We start from the raw sequence: 18,440 nt of genomic DNA on the forward strand, positions 1-18,440 counted from the left end.
AGAAGACTTTTCGAACGAGAAAACCATCATCAAAAAAAATATTCGAATGAAAAAACTATCGAATAAAAAAAAACTATCGAATAAAAAACTATCGAATAAAAAACTATCGAATAAAAAAAGTAACTATAAATGAATGAATGATTTAAAACTATCGAATGAATAAATATTTTACAACTATCGATAGTTTTTATTCGATAGTTCCCATCACTAACTTTGAGCTCTAGCTTATATTTACTCTAGAGCTCCTCTTCCGAACTTGATGGATGACTTTGACTAATTTTTCTTTTGCTTTTTCTTCTACTTTCAGGCCTTTATTCCGGTAATCAAATAAAACTACACACAAGAAATTTTAAATAATCCAGTGAGGAAGAGTATAAGCCGCCCAGCAGAGCTAAGTTTTTGAAAGAGATAACCTGCTTACTTGTGTTAACCATAAAGCAGGACAACAAAACTACATCAAACAAACGACAGTAACGCACAATTTTGGTCGTGTGGACAGACAAAAGCGGCAAACCACAAACGAAAATGCGAATTCGCATTATATTGTTGGCCCTGATTGTGCATCAGTGCTGGACCCATCCGTCCTTTGGGGCAGAGACGACATCAGACATCACAGACGACAAAGCAGCACAGCCACAGCAGTTGAAACCACAAAAGGACAGTCCCGACCGAGATGGCGAATCATCAAAGAGGATTATCGGTTCTAGGTGAGATTTTTAGAGAGTTTTCATTTCCAGTTTTCTGCACAGAGATTTAATCCACACAGCCAGCAAGTAGGTCCACCATCAGCATTGTAGTCGGCATTTATATAGTCACAGAGATAATGGATCTAGTACTGAAGGTTTCTCTCTCAGCTCAGTAATAGCAATAGGATTGAGGGTTCTGTAAATATATTTTACTAATCTGTACGTTGATTGTGGTTTGAAAGAGTTGTGGCCTAAAGTCCTCTTTTTCCTATGGATATAGTTTATCCTATAGGTTCGTCACCATTACATCAACATTTGAGTTGGAAACTTGCTGCTGGATAACCACTTTAGTTAATTGTTTGTCACATTGGAAAATAATTTTTAGAGATTTAATGTTTTTTTTTTTTTTTCAGTTTGTTGTCAGAAATGCGGATTGATAGGTTTTTTAGTTTGGTTCTTTGTTGGTTGCAAAGTAAATATTTTTAACTGGAATCAATGTTAGCAAATAAAAGAGCTTTACTTCGTTAAACATATAAAATAAAATGCACGACTGGGTCGCACGAACTTGCTCTTAGAGTTAAAGTTGCTTAAATTTTTAAGACTTTATATAGAAATTTGGAAAAAAAATAAAAATCGTTTTTTAAAAAAATAAAATAAAATCTAAAATTGAATTGCCCTCCAAAACAAGTATGCAGTTTTGATTGATATATTAACATGCATTTTTAGAAAAAAAATTTTCAAAATCGTTAGAGCCGTTTTTAAAAAAAATAATTTTTTATAAATAATTTTTTTGAAAAAAAGTTTTAAAATAAAATTGGTATGCCATTTTGTAGAAATCACTTATCAACATCTAAAAACAAAATTTCAAAAAAAATTCAATATCCCGTTTTCGAAAATTTGATTTTTCAAAAAAAAAATTTCAAATTTTTTTTAAAAATCCAAAAATTATTTTTTTGTAAATTTTATTTTTGGTTTATACTTAAATTATATAAATGCTTCTTCACAAAAAGTTTCGTTGAAATCGAATAATCAGTTTCGAAGATAATCGAATTTGAAAAAAACCATTCTATGGCAGGTACCGTTAATAATGATTTTCAAAAAAAAATTTTTTCATTGGTAGATAAACCTTAGCTTAAAACTAACATTTGAATTTTTTAAACAAAATCGTTATAGCCGTTCTCGAGATATTTCAATTTTACTTAAATCGGTATATGACATGTACCGTTATTTTTGGTCCAAAAAAATTAATTACAAAAACCCCTCTGGAGAGTCGCCAAATAACGCTACATACCAAGTTTGACATTAATCGGTCCATCCGTTTAGGCTGTAGCTCCTTATACAGACAGACAGACAGACAGACTGACAGGCAGACAGACAGACAGACGGACTTCCGGGACCCACTTTTTTGGCATTGTCTACCATCGTAATGTCATGGAAAAATGTTATCTCAACTTTTTTTTTTTGTACGAATGCATAACTTGATATATAGTACCTATATCGCAAGTAAAAACGTTCGTTGATTTATGAAAAGTGCTAATTTTTTGCAATGAGGCATCGTTGGAAGTGTCTTGTTTGTCCGCTGGTTATAGGATGTTCAACGTTTTCCAATGTGACCCTCTATAGGGCAAAAATCATTGGCTAAGCGGGATTTTAACTTAATGAAAAGGGGTAAAAGGGTACAAAAAGGGTAAAATTGAACCTTTCTTTTGACTTTAACTAAGTGACATATATATCTGACAAAATTTGATTCCTAAAACTAATTTATTTGTTGATGAATGGCCAAAACTGATAATCTCCAATAGAATATCCCCAATGCCAAAATCCTCAAAAAAAAAAAAAAAAACCTACAGTTGGGAACCCAAAAAATTAATTAATCATTTTTTTTGTAGATATTATTTATAAGCCACATGGACAATTTTTCGCCCGAAATATTTTTGTTCATCCGGAATTTAAACATCAATTGCAAGTTGCATCGGAGTGAAATTAGAATTTTCCGCTGAACTGGTTTTTGATTTTCACTAAAGTTTAAAAAAAATACGAGTAGTTTTCGGGACGCGAACAAATTGTCGGCCGCAACTCACAATAGAGGAAAAGTGAAACTTTATTTTTCCGGGTTGAATCTTGTGCACGAGAAACTCACAATATTTCTGAATATGTTTTTCGGGGAACATATCGTGGACACAAAGCCAAAACCACGAATCTGCAAAATTGAACGTTTGAGAAAAACTTCTTCAAAGTTTTGGAAACTTATGCAATCTTATGGAAACTTGTGTAACGGAAATTGATAGTTTAGCTTCAAGGCAAAAGTTGGAGGATTGGCATCGATGCAGTGAATAGAGGGTCCGATAACAAGTAAAATGATGCATTAAAGTGAAAATGCCCAAAAATGCATATTTGTGGTTTTGGCGTTCCGCCGAACTATTGCCAACTTAATTCGGAACTAGTGCGAGTGGGGTCTTAAATACTCTTCCGGCTTAGTTTTAATGCAGCATTGAAGAGGGGTTTCTTCTGAGTATAAATCTCAATGATAAAGGCAACTTTATTTTGAAAGTACTCGACCAGTATCTCATTCTTGTCTTGTAATTTTTTTTTTTTTGAAAGGAGTGGTTTTTAATTTTGCAAAATAGAACAATTTTAAAGTAACTATATTTTTTGGTTTATTATTAAACAACTTCAAATCTAACATTTTCACTTTCATTTTAAAGTTATGAATTTCGACGGCAGGTTTTATTTTTTATCTCGAGAATAGGTTTATCAAAGTGGTTTATCTTTTTCTCTCAGTTGCATGAGTTTGCTCTGGTAAAAGTAGTGTCTCAGCTTTTTACCTATCATTCCTAATAAATAATTTTAGATCAAAAATTTAAACAGTTGTTTTACTAAAACAAGTTTTAAAATTGGTCAAACCTTCAAACAGAGTGCGCCGTTTGTTAAATTCTTTTACTATCTACAAAAATGTTTGAAAAAATTTCAAATTCCTGGATCCCTTTCAGGGCCGTCTTTAACTATCTTGGGGCCCTTGGGCACACAAGAATTTGGGGCCCTTTTGGAAAGTAAAATAAGTACAATGGTTGGCTAAAAGGCAACGGTTGGTTATAAAGGGGTGCAAGTATATCGTTCCATATAAAGTACCTAGTGTCTTTATTATTGGCAGGGGGTGTCAATAATACGTGCATTGAGACATCAAAAGTTGCCACTGCCAATAATTGTACATTTTATATTGCCAATAATTATACCCTGTATCCGTTATAAGTTTCAGTTTGATGAATTGGAAAAAAAGAGCTCAAACGGATTGATAGATTTGCTAAAAACTCGGTACAAACTATTTGTACGTGATTTCCAAGAGCCGTTATTTTATTTTAATGTCTCCTTTTTAACGTATATATCCAATGTAAAGTTTTCGAGATATTTCTCAAAAACGGATAACGATTTTGCTTTGAAAAAAATCCATGTAAGGCTAGGCGCACACATGCGATTTTAGTCGTGCGATTATTCAGTCGCAAAAATGGATCACATGGATTTCAATGCCTGTGAACACACATGCTTCCCGCGATTAAAAATTTGAAAATTGTGTCTACAGTCATTGAAATTCTTGTCATCTAATTTGCGACTGAATAATCGCGCGGTCAAAATCGCATGTGTGCGCCTAGCCTAATGCTGCAAATAAAGTCGCACTTTTGATAGAAGAAAAATGTTTTTGAACCGTTATTAACGGTACCTATTGCCATCAAAACGATTTGTTAATGTAAACGACACAACCGATTTCAATGAAAATTTTGACATAAAAAAGTTTATACTAATATTAAAATTAAGAAAACTTAAAAAAAATATTTTTGGATTTAAAAAAAATTATTTTTTTTTTTTTTTTGAAAAACAATTTTTTTTTAAAGTTATTTAATGAACTTTAAATACGAGAGCAATTCGCAATTCAAATTAAAAAATGTTTGGGGGTGCCAACCATTGTACCATGGCGTTTTCCATTGAACCAAAACATTGATGCCCCGTCGATGAGCCGGCAATAGTTTTTTCTTAAACGTTTTCCAACGGAAAAAGTATTGATGTTTTTTTTTTTTGCCGACGAATTGATTCTTTTTTCGTCTTTTAATACGAATCTACACATATTTTTACACTAATTTAAGCACGCACTACAAATTTGACAGTTTTGCAAACTTCAAACGAAATTATTATTTAAAGAAAAAGATAGTGGAAGAGAATTCGTTGTTTTTATTAATAATAAATAATCTTACCTTCAGTGAAAAAAAAAGATATTTTTCTTGTTTTTTGACAATATTATTGTCTTATTTTTTGGAAAATTGAATTTGGGTTTGGTCGTTTGGATTTAAATTTTCGTCCGCATACGACGCCACATAATTTGTTTTCATTTTGAAAACATATATTTTCCGTATAGGTGTAGAAAAAACTTTATTTGGTTGCCATATAAAAGCTAAAATTTTTGTTAGATGGTCTGCCCGCCAAAAATGTTTTAAGAATAAATGTGTGAGAGAAATTTTCGTTCCTTCGGGGCCCCAATCAGAATGGGGGCCCTGGGCACGGGCCCCGTGTGCCCTTATGGTAAAGACGGCATTGATCCCTTTTCTAAAAATATTTTCTTACGAATTTTCAAACATTTTTTTTTTAATATTTTTAAGAAATTATTGTTCGATACATATAGAGCAAGATCCCAGGGCCGCCAGACATTACTTATTTTCTCAAGAAAAAAATGTATGGAATTACGTAGTGCTAGGACATACTATTAGTGTATGGATACTGGCTATCTTGTGCCGACGGCCATTTTACCGGTATCAGGTGCTAAAGGTAAGAAAAATACGTACTTACTTTTCTTATTTTCTCAAGGCTGATTTTTATATATGATACTCAGGGAACTAATTCAATAATTTTTGTAAGCTGCCAGACCCATCGGATGGGCCTAACACCTTGCCAGACACGCATTTTAGTATTCGGGAAAGTTAGATTTTATTATATGGAGGTCTGGGAAAAAATTTATAAAATATTTTGACTTCAGGGCTCGAAAGAGTATCAAGACACGCGTCGAAAACCACATTTTGCACAATCGCATCTAGAGTCATTTGGCCGCCATTTTGTTTTTTTTAATAAAAATTGCAATTTTTCACATAACTCACGTATTTTTGAAACTACAGAAAAAAAATGTATAGCAAACTTGAAGATAATTTAATTTACTACAATATATGTTAAATTACTTTTTTCGATTATACCTTCGGTTTAAGAGTTAGGGTGGTTTTTTTTTGAAACCATATTTTCGTCATATCTCTTTTATTTGAGCATTTTTGAAAATTAATTTGAAGTAAAAGTTGTAGATCTTTTTATTACCTTCATTTATTACATAAACGGTTTTTCGATTTGACAGACCGTTTTTGATCTGTAGGAAAAAAACTTCAAAAAGGTTGCAATTTTTTAATATAGGAAAAAGGATATAGTACAGGGTAATTTGCATCAGATGTAACAAGAACCTAGGCGTGTAGGTTGCACTCAGACAAGAAAAAATTCGTATTACTAACACTGCCAGACCAATTCCGACAGCCATTTTTTTGCCAGACATCTTAAAGCTTTGAAAAAAACAGTTTAATTCTACTTATTTTCTCAAGCTTCATTTTTATACATGATACTCAGGGAACTAATTCAAATAAAAGAGATACATATGACGAAAATATGGTTTCAAAAAAAAAACCACCCTAACTCTTAAACCGAAGGTATAATCGAAAAAAGTAATTTAACATATATTGTAGTAAATTAAATTATCTTCAAGTTTGCTATACATTTTTTTTCTGTAGTTTCAAAAATACGTGAGTTATGTGAAAAATTGCAATTTTTATTAAAAAAAAACAAAATGGCGGCCAAATGACTCTAGATGCGATTGTGCAAAATGTGGTTTTCGACGCGTGTCTTGATACTCTTTCGAGCCCTGAAGTCAAAATATTTTATAAATTTTTTCCCAGACCTCCATATAATAAAATCTAACTTTCTCGAATACTAAAATGCGTGTCTGGCAAGGTGTTAGGCCCATACGATGGGTCTGGCAGCTTACAAAAATTATTGAATTAATTCCCTGAGTATCATATTATATAAAAATCAGCCTTGAGAAAATAAGAAAAGTAAGTACGTATTTTTCGTACCTTTAGCACCTGATACCAGTAAAATGGCCGTCGGCACAATATAGCCAGTATCCATACACTAATAGTATGTCCTAGCACTACGTAATTCCATACAATTTTTTCTTGAGAAAATAAGTAATGTCTGGCGGCCCTGGGATCTTGGACTAATAAATAAAAAGGAACATTTCAAAAACAAAATTTGACATTTATAAAAGGAAATATTAATCGACACAATGAAAACAAAATTTCAAAAAATCATGGTTTCGTTTTCAAAAAATGCTTCATAAAAAACAAAACAAAAAAATTGAACTTTTGTTTAAAAATCCATAAATTATTTTTTGTTAGATACAGAAACCTCTTTTTAAAAACAATTTCATTGAAATTAGACGTACATATTACTTAAGAGAAAGTTCTACGTCAAGAATACGATTCTATGGAGTACCTACCGTTTATTTTAGCCTTGAAAATAGTAGAAGGTTCTTGAAAGTTTCTGAAGCCATCACTTTTTTTTACCCAATTCTCTTCCTATGCATAGCAAATCCCCCATTAAACCTTTCAATTCCTGGTTCCATTAAGCTAATTTTACTGCAAAGTTCAATAACAAAACCCTTCACTTTAGGGCTCCACACATATTCATTCAACTGAAAAAATACGCAACCTCTTTCTAAACTCACCACTACCTAATTTTACCATCATCTCTCTCATCATGACCTATGCGATCTTTGGAAACACATTAAAGGCCATTAACGTTTGATAGCCAACCTCATAACCTAATTTCCTTCTCCATTCAAACGTATAAAAGCCCGATGCTGAATAGCTGAATACAGAACCAATGGCAGAGGTTTTATTGTTTCTCGCACATCCAAAACACCAAAATCGAACTCATTGCGCGAACAAGAAAATTTATTTAAGTATCCCCATCTCCTCTAAAACCCCCCTCGAATTAAAAATACAAGACCTCTATTCTGTCTTAAATGGAATTCACGCACAGGAATCCAATTTGATTTGCATAATACGTTTTGTCGATTCTCTCTCTCTCTCTTTCCTTCTTGCTCTAATTCTCATCTCGGAGAGTGAAATCCAGATTCAAACCAACAAAACCCATCAAAAACAGAGAGAAGCCTATTGGTTGCATCCGACGACGCACGAGGAAATAGCAACCAGCAATAATGCCAAAACAACACAAAAACCTATATAAACGCAGCAAGACACGGATTTTGGGTTCGGCAGGTATCTCTCTTGTGAGCCGTGACACATCTGTCAACATTGTGTATATGGTCCACTAAATTTCTGGGCATTAATAACGAGATTCCAATAAAGGTAGCCAGTAGCAATGACCCGATGCCTATTGCACTGCTGCTACCGTTCCGTCGTCGTTAAAACCGTCAACCGTCAAGTTGTCCGTCAGTCCGTCGTCGGTCGGCGGGCTTTCGAACACGCATATCGACCGACTTGTCGATGATTGTGATGCCACCATGAGACCGTGTACCACCCGGGAAGATGAAGATGATGGAAATTGGACACGTACACCTGCTACCACCACGACTGACAATATAACGACGCGTAGAATCGCCACCGCATCGCCAATCATAGGCACTCTGGAAAACTGAACGGAAAACCGTACCGGTGCCGGAGGTTGTTTGGGGGAATGAAATCACGGTTTTTGGCCGCCTGGACCGGGACCTGCCAAACCGGAATGGGAATCGAATTGAAAATTACAAAATCATCATCATCATGAACATTGAACGTTGTGTGGTTGGTCTTGGTCGTGGCCGTTGTTGGTGTCATGCAACATGCAAGTTCCTCATGCAACCAGAATTGATGAGCAGTCATCGGTATCGGCAACTTACTACTGCTTGCCTCCTGGATGGTCTCTGGTTTCTGGGTAGAAGAGTGGAGGAGGGCTCCTTTTGCTTGCAGGTGCAAGATGATCTGGAGTCAGTTTTGTGTGCATCATGATTTCGTGCCATCAGGCATCCTTCTCAACGACGACGCACAGAAGATGTTATATTTGCGATTCACATTTGTCTGGGGGATTGGCACACATATTTGATTGCTGCGTGTTGTATATAACCGATACTCTGGAAGTTGGACGATATGTAGCAGCTTCATTTGCTTCGGTGCCCTCGATTGCGGAAGAATTTCAATATCAAACGAGAAGAATGATGATGATCTGATGGAAGCTCAATCACGATGCCGAGATTATTATCATGATGATGGTAAGCTGCTGCTGTTGCTGTTTGTTGACTTTGTTAAGGTATTACAACGATGAGAGAAGTTCAGGTCTTTTGTTTGTTCGCGCGGCATAAATAACACAAAGGATATGAATAATGGTTTTGTATTTTGTAAGCTTCAATTGGAAAAAAAAGGCTATTTGATAGCAACGGGAAATCTTTTAGTTGACCAAAATTGGAATTAAATGGAAAGACATGATATGGTCAAAGCTCCTAAATAGCGCTTGTGTAATAGGTAACAGTATTAGATCGATGTATTACTTCTTTGTAGAAATCGAAATAGTTGACTGTAGACCTGGAGATTTTGATAATGCACCACGTTACACGTTCTTTGGAATAGCTGCACAGGCAGTTTGTCCGGTAGACCGTTCTTAAAAATTTAATGAACTGCAAAATTTTTTAGGAACGTGTCGTCACTGATTAGAAGGTTTGACGGCAGATTAGATGTGTTTTGAAAAAGCTTTGGCTTGGAATTTTGCTGGTTACAGAAAGTCTTCAAGGCCCTTGATCTGTCTTTAATCTTTTAACTCCAATTTTTTAAATTTCTAAGCCCTTTTAGTAACAGCTTCCAATAAATTATCCAAAGTTTTAAAGGCCCTGAGTGGGAATTTTTGGTTTTTGAACTTTGGAGTAAGTTTAACGTAGTGAAAAAGGGTTTGTTTTTATTGAAAAGTAATTGACAGGAGGCCTATCAAGTACCAATTGGGCAAGCAAACTTTTCGCCGAAAATTTCTAAATTTATAGGCAGTTTTAAGAATTTCTTCCATGAAGCAGGGGTATCATGGGATTTGACGGGAGATTTATTGTACAAATAAAAAAGTATAGGCTTGTAAAAATGGTGGTTACATAAAGGTTATCAAGCTTCTATTCGGTCTTCAATCTTTCCCTCCACAGTTTCTTAATTTCTAATTACTTTTAATAACTGCTTCCATGGCTCTTCATTTTTTCCCCAAGTTTTCTTAATTTCTAATCTATTTATATAACTTCTTCCATGACAGAGGGGTATCGTGAGTTTGACGGAAAGTTTGTTGTGCATTGAGAAGGTTGAAGAACTGAAAGAACAGAAAGTTTATAAAGCTTTTTTTCGGTCTTCAATCTTTTCCTCCAAATTTTCTCCATTACTAAGCACTTTTAATAACTTCTTCCATGAAAAAGGGTGTCGGAAGGTTTGCACTTGAAAAAATGGTCTTCAATCTTTCCCCCAAATTTTATTAGTTTCTGGTCACTTCTTCCATGAAAACAAATTATCACCGATACTGTATCAGATTGATTGACGAAGGTTTGTTGTGTATTGAAAAGTCATCTGCTTAAAAAATGGTGGTTATACAAAGCTTATCAACCCTCTTTGCGATCTTTAAACTTTTTCCCCAAATGTACTTAATTTCTAAGCACTTTTAATAGCTCCTTCCATGGAACCAATAAATAAAAAAAAGCTATTGAAAGGTTTTACGGGAGATTTGTTGTTTATTGAAAAGTTATCTGCTTAAGAAAATGGTGGTTACAGAAAACTTATTAACCGTCTTTGCGGTCTTCAATCTATATTACCCAATTTTTCTAGTTTTTAAGTAATATAATTGAATAACTTCTTCCAAGTAATCAACTAATTGCAATTTTTTCTATTTTCAGTGTTGTAACATCAGTCTCTGTAATCCTAAATGGCAACGAACCGGAATTCACTGATGCCCTTGGGGTCAAAGTTCCCAAACCACAAGTTCCTCATCTACAAGTTGCTAGCCCTATCAATCTCCTAAATCCTGATCGCTATGAATTCTACACTTTCGATGATAATGGTGAACTTGTTAAACGTCTAATGACAATGCAAGAAATCCAAAGTATCGTAGCAAATGGCGATGGTGAAGGACCAACTATTATTCATTCAGCTCCAATTAATGAACGTGATCCAGAAAAGAATGTTCAAGACATCGTCAAAAGTGTACAAAGTGTTCTAAATCGTGAAGTTGAATCTAATAAAAATGCATCTGATATTCAACCAATACTTGATACTCCTGATGTATCATCGTCATGGTCAATGATACTTCCGGCAATATTTGGCAATACAGGTGGAGATATATTTCCACAAAATAAACCCCAACAAGTTGTTATGACACCAGATTCTGATGTGTTTGAAGCAACTACTAAATCGAATAGAACAAAACCTTCAGCGAAGCCAAAACCACAAAAGAAGAAAAATGGAAACAGACGGAAGACCACTACCAAGAGAGTTTCTACTACAACAGCTTTGCCAGATCTTGAAGCTGAAGGTGCTGAGGTTTATGATTCGACAACAAGAAGAGTTTTCATCAATAACCAAGAAGTATTTCAATCAACCGAAACTGGTGATCTTCTTTTGGGTGAAGAATTATCAAAGAAACATTCAGCAGTTGCTCATGCTAGACCAGCTTCAACTAAACGACCACAGGGAAGTAATTTAAAGAAGAAAACTAAACGTCCATCAACTTCTACTGCAGCTCCAACACCTCCGCTAGAATCAGTAACATCAACAATAGCACCGGAACCAACAACTCCAGCAACAACGGAAGCAGCTCCAACAGTACCGGTTGCAACAACTTTGGTATCCACTACTGTTACTGAAATTTCGTCAACAACAACTGTTTCACCGGTGGTTAGTGAAGAACAAGGAAATAAGGAGAAACCTCCACAGAAGAAGCGAAAGAAGCCCACTCGTAAACCTACCAATCCTGATTCAGCTATCGAAGTATCAACGGAAAAACACTACAGCAACTATCACAGAAGGAAACACAGTACAGCACGTCCGTACCACAATGCCCCAACAACTTCACAAATTTCATCAACAACAACAACAACATCAACAACAACAACAACAACTGAAGCTCCACCTACTTCAACAACTCCAGTACCAAGTACCAGCTCAACTACAACAACAACAACCGAAGTTCCTTCATCAACCACAACTCCTGCTCCAGAAACAACAACCACGACTTTAAAGCCTATCCATCATAAGCCTCATACCACTAAAAAATCAACAACACACAAACCTACTACAACAGCTGAAGAACATCAAACTTTCGCCACCTACCGTCCAACACCTCCAACATCAACCACTGAAACTCTACCAACTTATCAACCTCCAACTACCTCAACCAGTTCCTATGCTTCGACTACTATCAAACCCTACAATGCTCCTCCGAACTACATCGAACAAGAACAAGTCGATGACTATCTCATCAGTCCCGATAATTTCAGCCCTTCGTTGAAGAAAGAAAAGATCGAATTGCCAGGTTCTCTAAGTCAGAAAGAAGAAGATCACAATACAAAAGTTTCATTCGATCAAATTCTTCAAAGTCTTAAGGAAGAATCTTCAACCGATGACATGATGGAGGCAAGTGAATCTGAAGAAGTACAAATGCCAGCTAGACTACCGTTGAATAATGAACCCGTAACAGAAACTGAATCACCAATAACAATGACTTCGATGGATTTATTAAAAAAAGATGATGAATTCGATGGTTTAGATTTGACTGCTTCATCTACTGAAGATTCGATCAAAGAAGAAGGCCCGGTTGTGATTATTACAGGAAGACCACAGATTCATACTTCGAATAAGCCAGTTGTTCCATTGGTTTATATTGCTCCTGATACTACAACAGCTTTTGAAGAACCTCAAAGAACAACTTTAAGTATTGAAGATCAAACTGAAGCAACAACTTTACAAGATAGAAGAACTTCTGATAACAAAGAAGAAGGATCAGCGAATGTTGTCAAGTTTGAACCACTTTTTGCTGATATTCAAGATCCTGTTGTTACAACTTTTACTACCACTGAACTTCCTCAAACCACATTGTTTAATGATGAAGAGTTTTCAACTACAAATGAAGATGAAGATTCTTTATTAACTACCACTCTTCCTCCACTACCATTAGACAATCTTATGCAAAAAATTGATAACCTTATTGCAATGAGTCTAAAATCAAATGATACTAGTAACATTGTCGAAGCAAATACAAGTCAAAACCAACAGGCAATACCTCATATAAGTGCATTAACCATGAATGATTTCAAAACTCAAGCAGCAACAATGGCATCAATATTAGAAGACCACAATACAAGTAGTGATGATGAATTCACTGAAACAACAACAACAACAGTGAATTCAATTGAAAGCAAGGATGAAATTGAATTACTTTTGACCGATGTAATCAACCAAATGACTCAAACTCAACCCAATCCTAAACCCACAGTTGGGACAACAACAACCACAACAATTCCAAACAATATTATCCAACGTAAGGACGAAGAAGAAATAGAGGATGTTAAAGAATCCAATCTTCACAGCAGCAACAGTAACCATCAAGATGAAACCGCACAACGTTTATCGAATTTTGCCCAAATCAATCCAGCACTTCATTTGAGCGTTTCAGAGATCAAAGAAACCGCTCTTCGACAGCCAATTTTGAATGAGTCAATTAAGATTGTTACTTCCGTTCCGAAAGTGAATATTAATGATGATAATGATGTTGTTGATGATTTATTGCGGCATGGTTCTGATGATGAAGAAGAAGAAACCACATTGACTCCTGAAACAAATTATGTCCTAATATCACAAGGAAATGATGATTATCCAGCTGTTTTGGAAAATACTGATACCGAAGATGCAAAGGTAGAAGTTACTACAATTTCTCAAAATGAAGAGGAAATTATAAAAAATGATAAGGAAGAACCATCTGGTGAAGATAAAATCGATGAAATTTCAATGAAGAGTGAAGAGGGAGAAATGGAAGAAATCAATACCTCTTCATCAAGTACTGATACCGCCGAAGAAGAAAAATCTACAGAAATTCCCGGAGAAACCACTGTTGTTTTCACTGATTCCGATATGGAAGTAAGTTTGGAACCATTAGAACATACAACAATTGTACCAGCTGATTCACATTTACTTCATGGTGAAGATCCATATATTAAACTTGGAGAAATCGGTGCTAAACCTACTGTTCAAAGTGTCGTACAGCTGATTTACGGACAAGACTCAAAACCTGAATTGAAAACTGAAGATATCAAAGAATTGGAGAAGATTGATGATAATCCAGTGATGATGAACAATGAATATCCATCAAGTGAGAAACCTATCAAAGATAGTCTTCGAATTTCTTCAGAAAAAGTCGAGGTTTCCACAGAAAAAATAGAAGAAGAATTGAAACAACCACTTCCAACAGTTCAATCAGCTATTGAAGATTCTTCAAACAAAGAAACAGAGCTTCCTCAACTACTAACAGCAGTTGAAGATTCTTCCAACACCGAATCAGAGCTTCCACAACTTCTAACAGCTTCAGTAAGTGAGGAAGCTCCTGTGATTTCCGAAGATCCGATATCTACTTCAGCTCCACTAACAACCTCTCCAACCAAAAAACCCTCAAACACTCTTAAACCAGTATCGTATTTCAACAAACAACCAGCTTTAATGTTAAATGATCAAAATAAGTTCCAGGCTTTTCAGGCGGTACAGGTTCAGCAACGTCCTGTAGTACGTCCTGCATCATTGAGTAATCTCAAGATGCCACAATCTGGTGCCGGAAGACCTCCTGTTAAACTTGATCCTAGTCCAGCTGATTCGAAAGGTCTTGAAACCAGTACCCAATCTTTAGATGAAGATCTTCGTCAATTCTCACAACTTTGTAACGAACTTGCTTTCACCTATTGGAGATCAATTACTTCGGAGAAAATCAGTTCAGCAAGAAGTTTGGTAATTTCGCCATTTGCTTTGACTTCAATGTTATCAATGGTGTTTTTGGGAGCTCGTGGAAGTACTTCTGGGGAGATGAATGAAGTTCTGAAACTTGATGATATGGTTACGTTCAATCCTCACTTGGTCTTCAAAAATGTCACAGAGTCTGTTGAGAGAGCTACTGATAGTGATATTTCTTCGAGTGCTTTTGTAAGAGAGGCTTTTAGTGATCGTGCGAATGGGAAGATTTTGCAGTTCTTCAAGGAGAAGACACAACAATTCTACTCGGGACATGTTGAAGAAGTCAATTTCCATGTTGTGAATGATGTAATTCGCAGAAGGACTAATCTTCTTGTGAAGAGACACACAATGGGAAAGGTTATGGAGTATCTTCGTACCAACAGTGTTTGGGTTAATGGTCCATTGGCAACTATTTCAGCGAACTTGTTCCAGACTGATTGTAGTAAGGCATCATTTGCTGATCGAGATGGAGAAATGTTCTTCCAGGTGCATCCATCGATTAGGCAACGAAGACTTGTGCCAATTCCAGCAGTGCTCTTCCGAACTGGTTTTACCGCAGGCTATGAGCCGAATCTTGATGCGACAGTTGTAGCCTTCGGAAAGTACTATGAGACTGTTAGTACGATCTATGTGATGCCAGGACAGCAGGGAACTCTTGCACCGGCAGATAGTCTTGATCTTCTGGAAAATAATCTCATGGAAACAGCTTTGACTAAAAATGCTTGGAGTAACCTTTTAACGTCTCTTATGGAAAGACCGGGTCTAGAGGTACAACTTCCACGATTCTCACATAGATCGTTTGTAAATGCTTCGCTGGGTCTTCAGAAGATGGGTTTGAAGGGCTTATTCAATTCAGAACTTGCTGATCTTCGTGGTCTGACCGGTCTTGCGGCTAAGGATATATATCTTTCGGATATGATTCAGATTAATACATTTAGTACATGTGCTGAGGATAAGATTGGTGAACATCATCATGTTGAGATGTATCCAGCCCCGCCAATTCGCAAACGGAATAAGGACGTTCGAGAAAATGAAGATGACGAAAATGATTCTTCAGAGAGTGTTATTGATTTTGGATCAATTGTTCAAGATAATGGTATGGCAAGAGGTTTCTATGATGATTTACTTGATCCTAAATTTTTGGAACTGCCTTTGCCACTTCGTCCAAGACAGGCACGAATTCCTGATGCTCCAAGACTTCGTTTTGATAGGCCTTTCCTTTATTTTGTTCGACATAATCCAACTGGAATGATATTATTTATGGGTCGTTTTAATCCGAGACTACTGCCTTAGATGCAAATTTTTTAGGTGTCCTTTTCTTCTGAAAGCTAGCTAGATATTTAAATAGTTGTTTAAGCAAATTTTTTAATTTTTATTTATTTCTTCATCTATAGAATAGAATATCATTTATATCATAAAATTTCAAATTTATTTAATTTTTTGTGTGCTCGTGCAAATCCTTAATCTAGGATCAGTTAAGAAAGAAATCGTATTTTAAAAAAATTACAAAGAGGTTTTTTTTTTTTGTTTGATTTGTTAGATCCTGGATTGACGATTGGCGCCCTAATTTTTTTTTATATTATTTTCTGGATTTTTAAAATTTTAATTAAGCAATATTAAATATAAATATTTAAACAAGAAATTTCATTATAACTATAATTATTATTATTATTCATTGTATTTTATTATTTTTTTTTGTCAATTTTTATTTTTTTTACAGAAAATTATATTTATCATTAACAGAATTTTTTATAATTCTTAAATTAAGAGAAAATTTTTATTATAAAAAATAATAAAGAAAAATGCTATATTTATTAAGAGAAAAAAAGGATTTTGTTTCATTTCGGGTTCAAGAATATTATTTTGGATTTTCGTAATTTTGGATTTCGGATTTTCGGGATTTTGAGATTTAGTGGTTCTGGATTTTCAAGATTTTGGGTTTTCTGGATTTTTGATTATTGGGATTCTGAGCTTTCTAGATTTTTTTTTTGTTTGGGGTTTTTGAGTTTTCGGGATTCTAGATTTCGGAATTATGATTTTTATTATTATGATTATATAATTCTTTAGTTAAGGGAAATTTTTTATTATCAAAAATAATAATGGAAAACGCTATATATTTATTAAGAAAAAAAAAATAAAGGTTTTTTGTTTTAATTCGGGTTCAAGGATTTGGATTTTCGGAATTCTGGTTTCATATGATTCTGGCTTTTCTGGATGTTGTATTTTCAGGATTCTGGGTTTTCTGGATGTTGTATTTTCAAGATTTTGGACTTTCGCTAGCCTGTGTTTCCAGGATTCCAAGTTTTCGAGATTTTGGATTATTGGGATTCTTAGCTTAGGAGATTCTGGATTTTCTGTATTCTGAGTTTTTGGTTTTCTGTTTTTTTCAGAGTCTTGGGTTTTTTGGATTTTGTAGTTTTTCCGAATTCTGGGTTTATTGGATCAATTTTACGCTTGCGGACTTCTAGATTTTGGAGATTTTGGATTTTTGGGATTCTGAGTTTTCCAGGATTCTAGCTTTTCAGAACTCTGGGTTTTCCGGATTATGTATTTTCAGGATTCTGGGATTTCAGGATTTTGTGTTTGTAGCATTCATGGTTTTTTTGGGTTTTAGATTTTCAGTATTCTGGGTTTTCTGGATTTTGTATTTTCGAGATTTTGGATTTTCGGGATTCTGGGTTTTTGGGAATCTAGCTTTTCAGGATTGTGTTTTTTCAAGATTCTGGGTTTTCGGGAGCCTTTTTTTCCAGAATTCCAAGTTTTCTGGATTTTGGTTTATTGGGATTCTGAGCTTTCTGGATTTTGTTATTATGTTTTTTTTTTTTAGGATTCTGGGTTTGCTGGATTTTTTGTTTTCAGGATTCTGAACTTTTGGTATTGATTCTGCTTTCCAAATTTTGAATTTTTTTGATTCTGAGATTTCGAGAATCTGGATTTTCTGTATTAGGTATGGGTTTTCTGGATTTTTGATTTTCGGAATTACAGGTTTTCTGGATTTTGCGTTTTCAGCATTCTAGATTTTCGGAATGCAGGATTTTAGATTTTCGGGATTCTGGACTTTCATTATTCTTGATTTTCTGGATTTTTGACTTTCAGTATTCTGGGTTTTCTGGATTTCGAGATTCTGGATTCGATATATTCAATTTCTGGATTCAGAACTTAGGGACTACGCCCGTTTCCCATTTTGTTTCTATACTTATTAATATTCTTTAAGTAAAATTATAAAATTTTGTTCTTAACTTTTGATGGAATTATGTAAATATTAAAGCCTCTACCAAATAGACCAAAATTATCACTTTCTTATAACAAAACCTCCCACATTTCTATCCAAACAAAAAAAAAAAAAAAAAATTACTCTATTAAATTTTCAAAAAGTTTTTCTTTTTTTTTTTTGGTAAAGCTAATATAGTGATTAATAGTTTACCTTGATTGTTAATTATATATCCTTACAACTTTAATTTGTGCAGAATTTTTACAAAGGCTTTTTCTCTCGTCTATCCATATAAACTCAAGTTTCTATATTCTGATGTGTTAGTTCTGTAATTATTCTATTCATGAGAGCCTTTTGATTTTTTTTAATTCTCCCTAAAATCAAAGGAAGAAAAAAAAAAAATACATCCCCCAAATTTCACGTGCAAAAAAAAGTTGACCTCTACATTATTTCCGACAA

General features: G+C 34.7%; 1 protein-coding gene across 1 annotated transcript; it reads left to right on the top strand.

The window, feature by feature from the left end:
- Positions 1–389: 389 nt before the first annotated feature.
- Positions 390–16,345, top strand: LOC129911230 (serine-rich adhesin for platelets). Its single transcript, XM_055988962.1, has 2 exons — positions 390–707; positions 10,675–16,345. Exons 1-2 carry the CDS (start codon positions 526–528, stop codon positions 16,061–16,063), a joined length of 5,571 nt encoding a protein of 1,856 aa, XP_055844937.1. The 5' UTR covers positions 390–525; the 3' UTR covers positions 16,064–16,345.
- The last annotated feature ends 2,095 nt before the right edge of the window (positions 16,346–18,440 follow it).

This window comes from Episyrphus balteatus, chromosome 1 (genome assembly GCF_945859705.1).
Source record: "Episyrphus balteatus chromosome 1, idEpiBalt1.1, whole genome shotgun sequence".
Taxonomy (NCBI): domain Eukaryota; kingdom Metazoa; phylum Arthropoda; class Insecta; order Diptera; family Syrphidae; genus Episyrphus; species Episyrphus balteatus.

What these genes read in the sequence shown, in the direction of transcription:
- LOC129911230 (XM_055988962.1), top strand. Translation starts at nt 526, where the DNA reads ATGCGAATTCGCATTATATTGTTGGCCCTGATTGTGCATCAGTGCTGG. An exon ending in AAGAGGATTATCGGTTCTAG is followed by an intron (nt 708 to 10,674) that starts GTGAGATTTTTA and finishes TTCTATTTTCAG; the next exon opens with TGTTGTAACATCAGTCTCTG.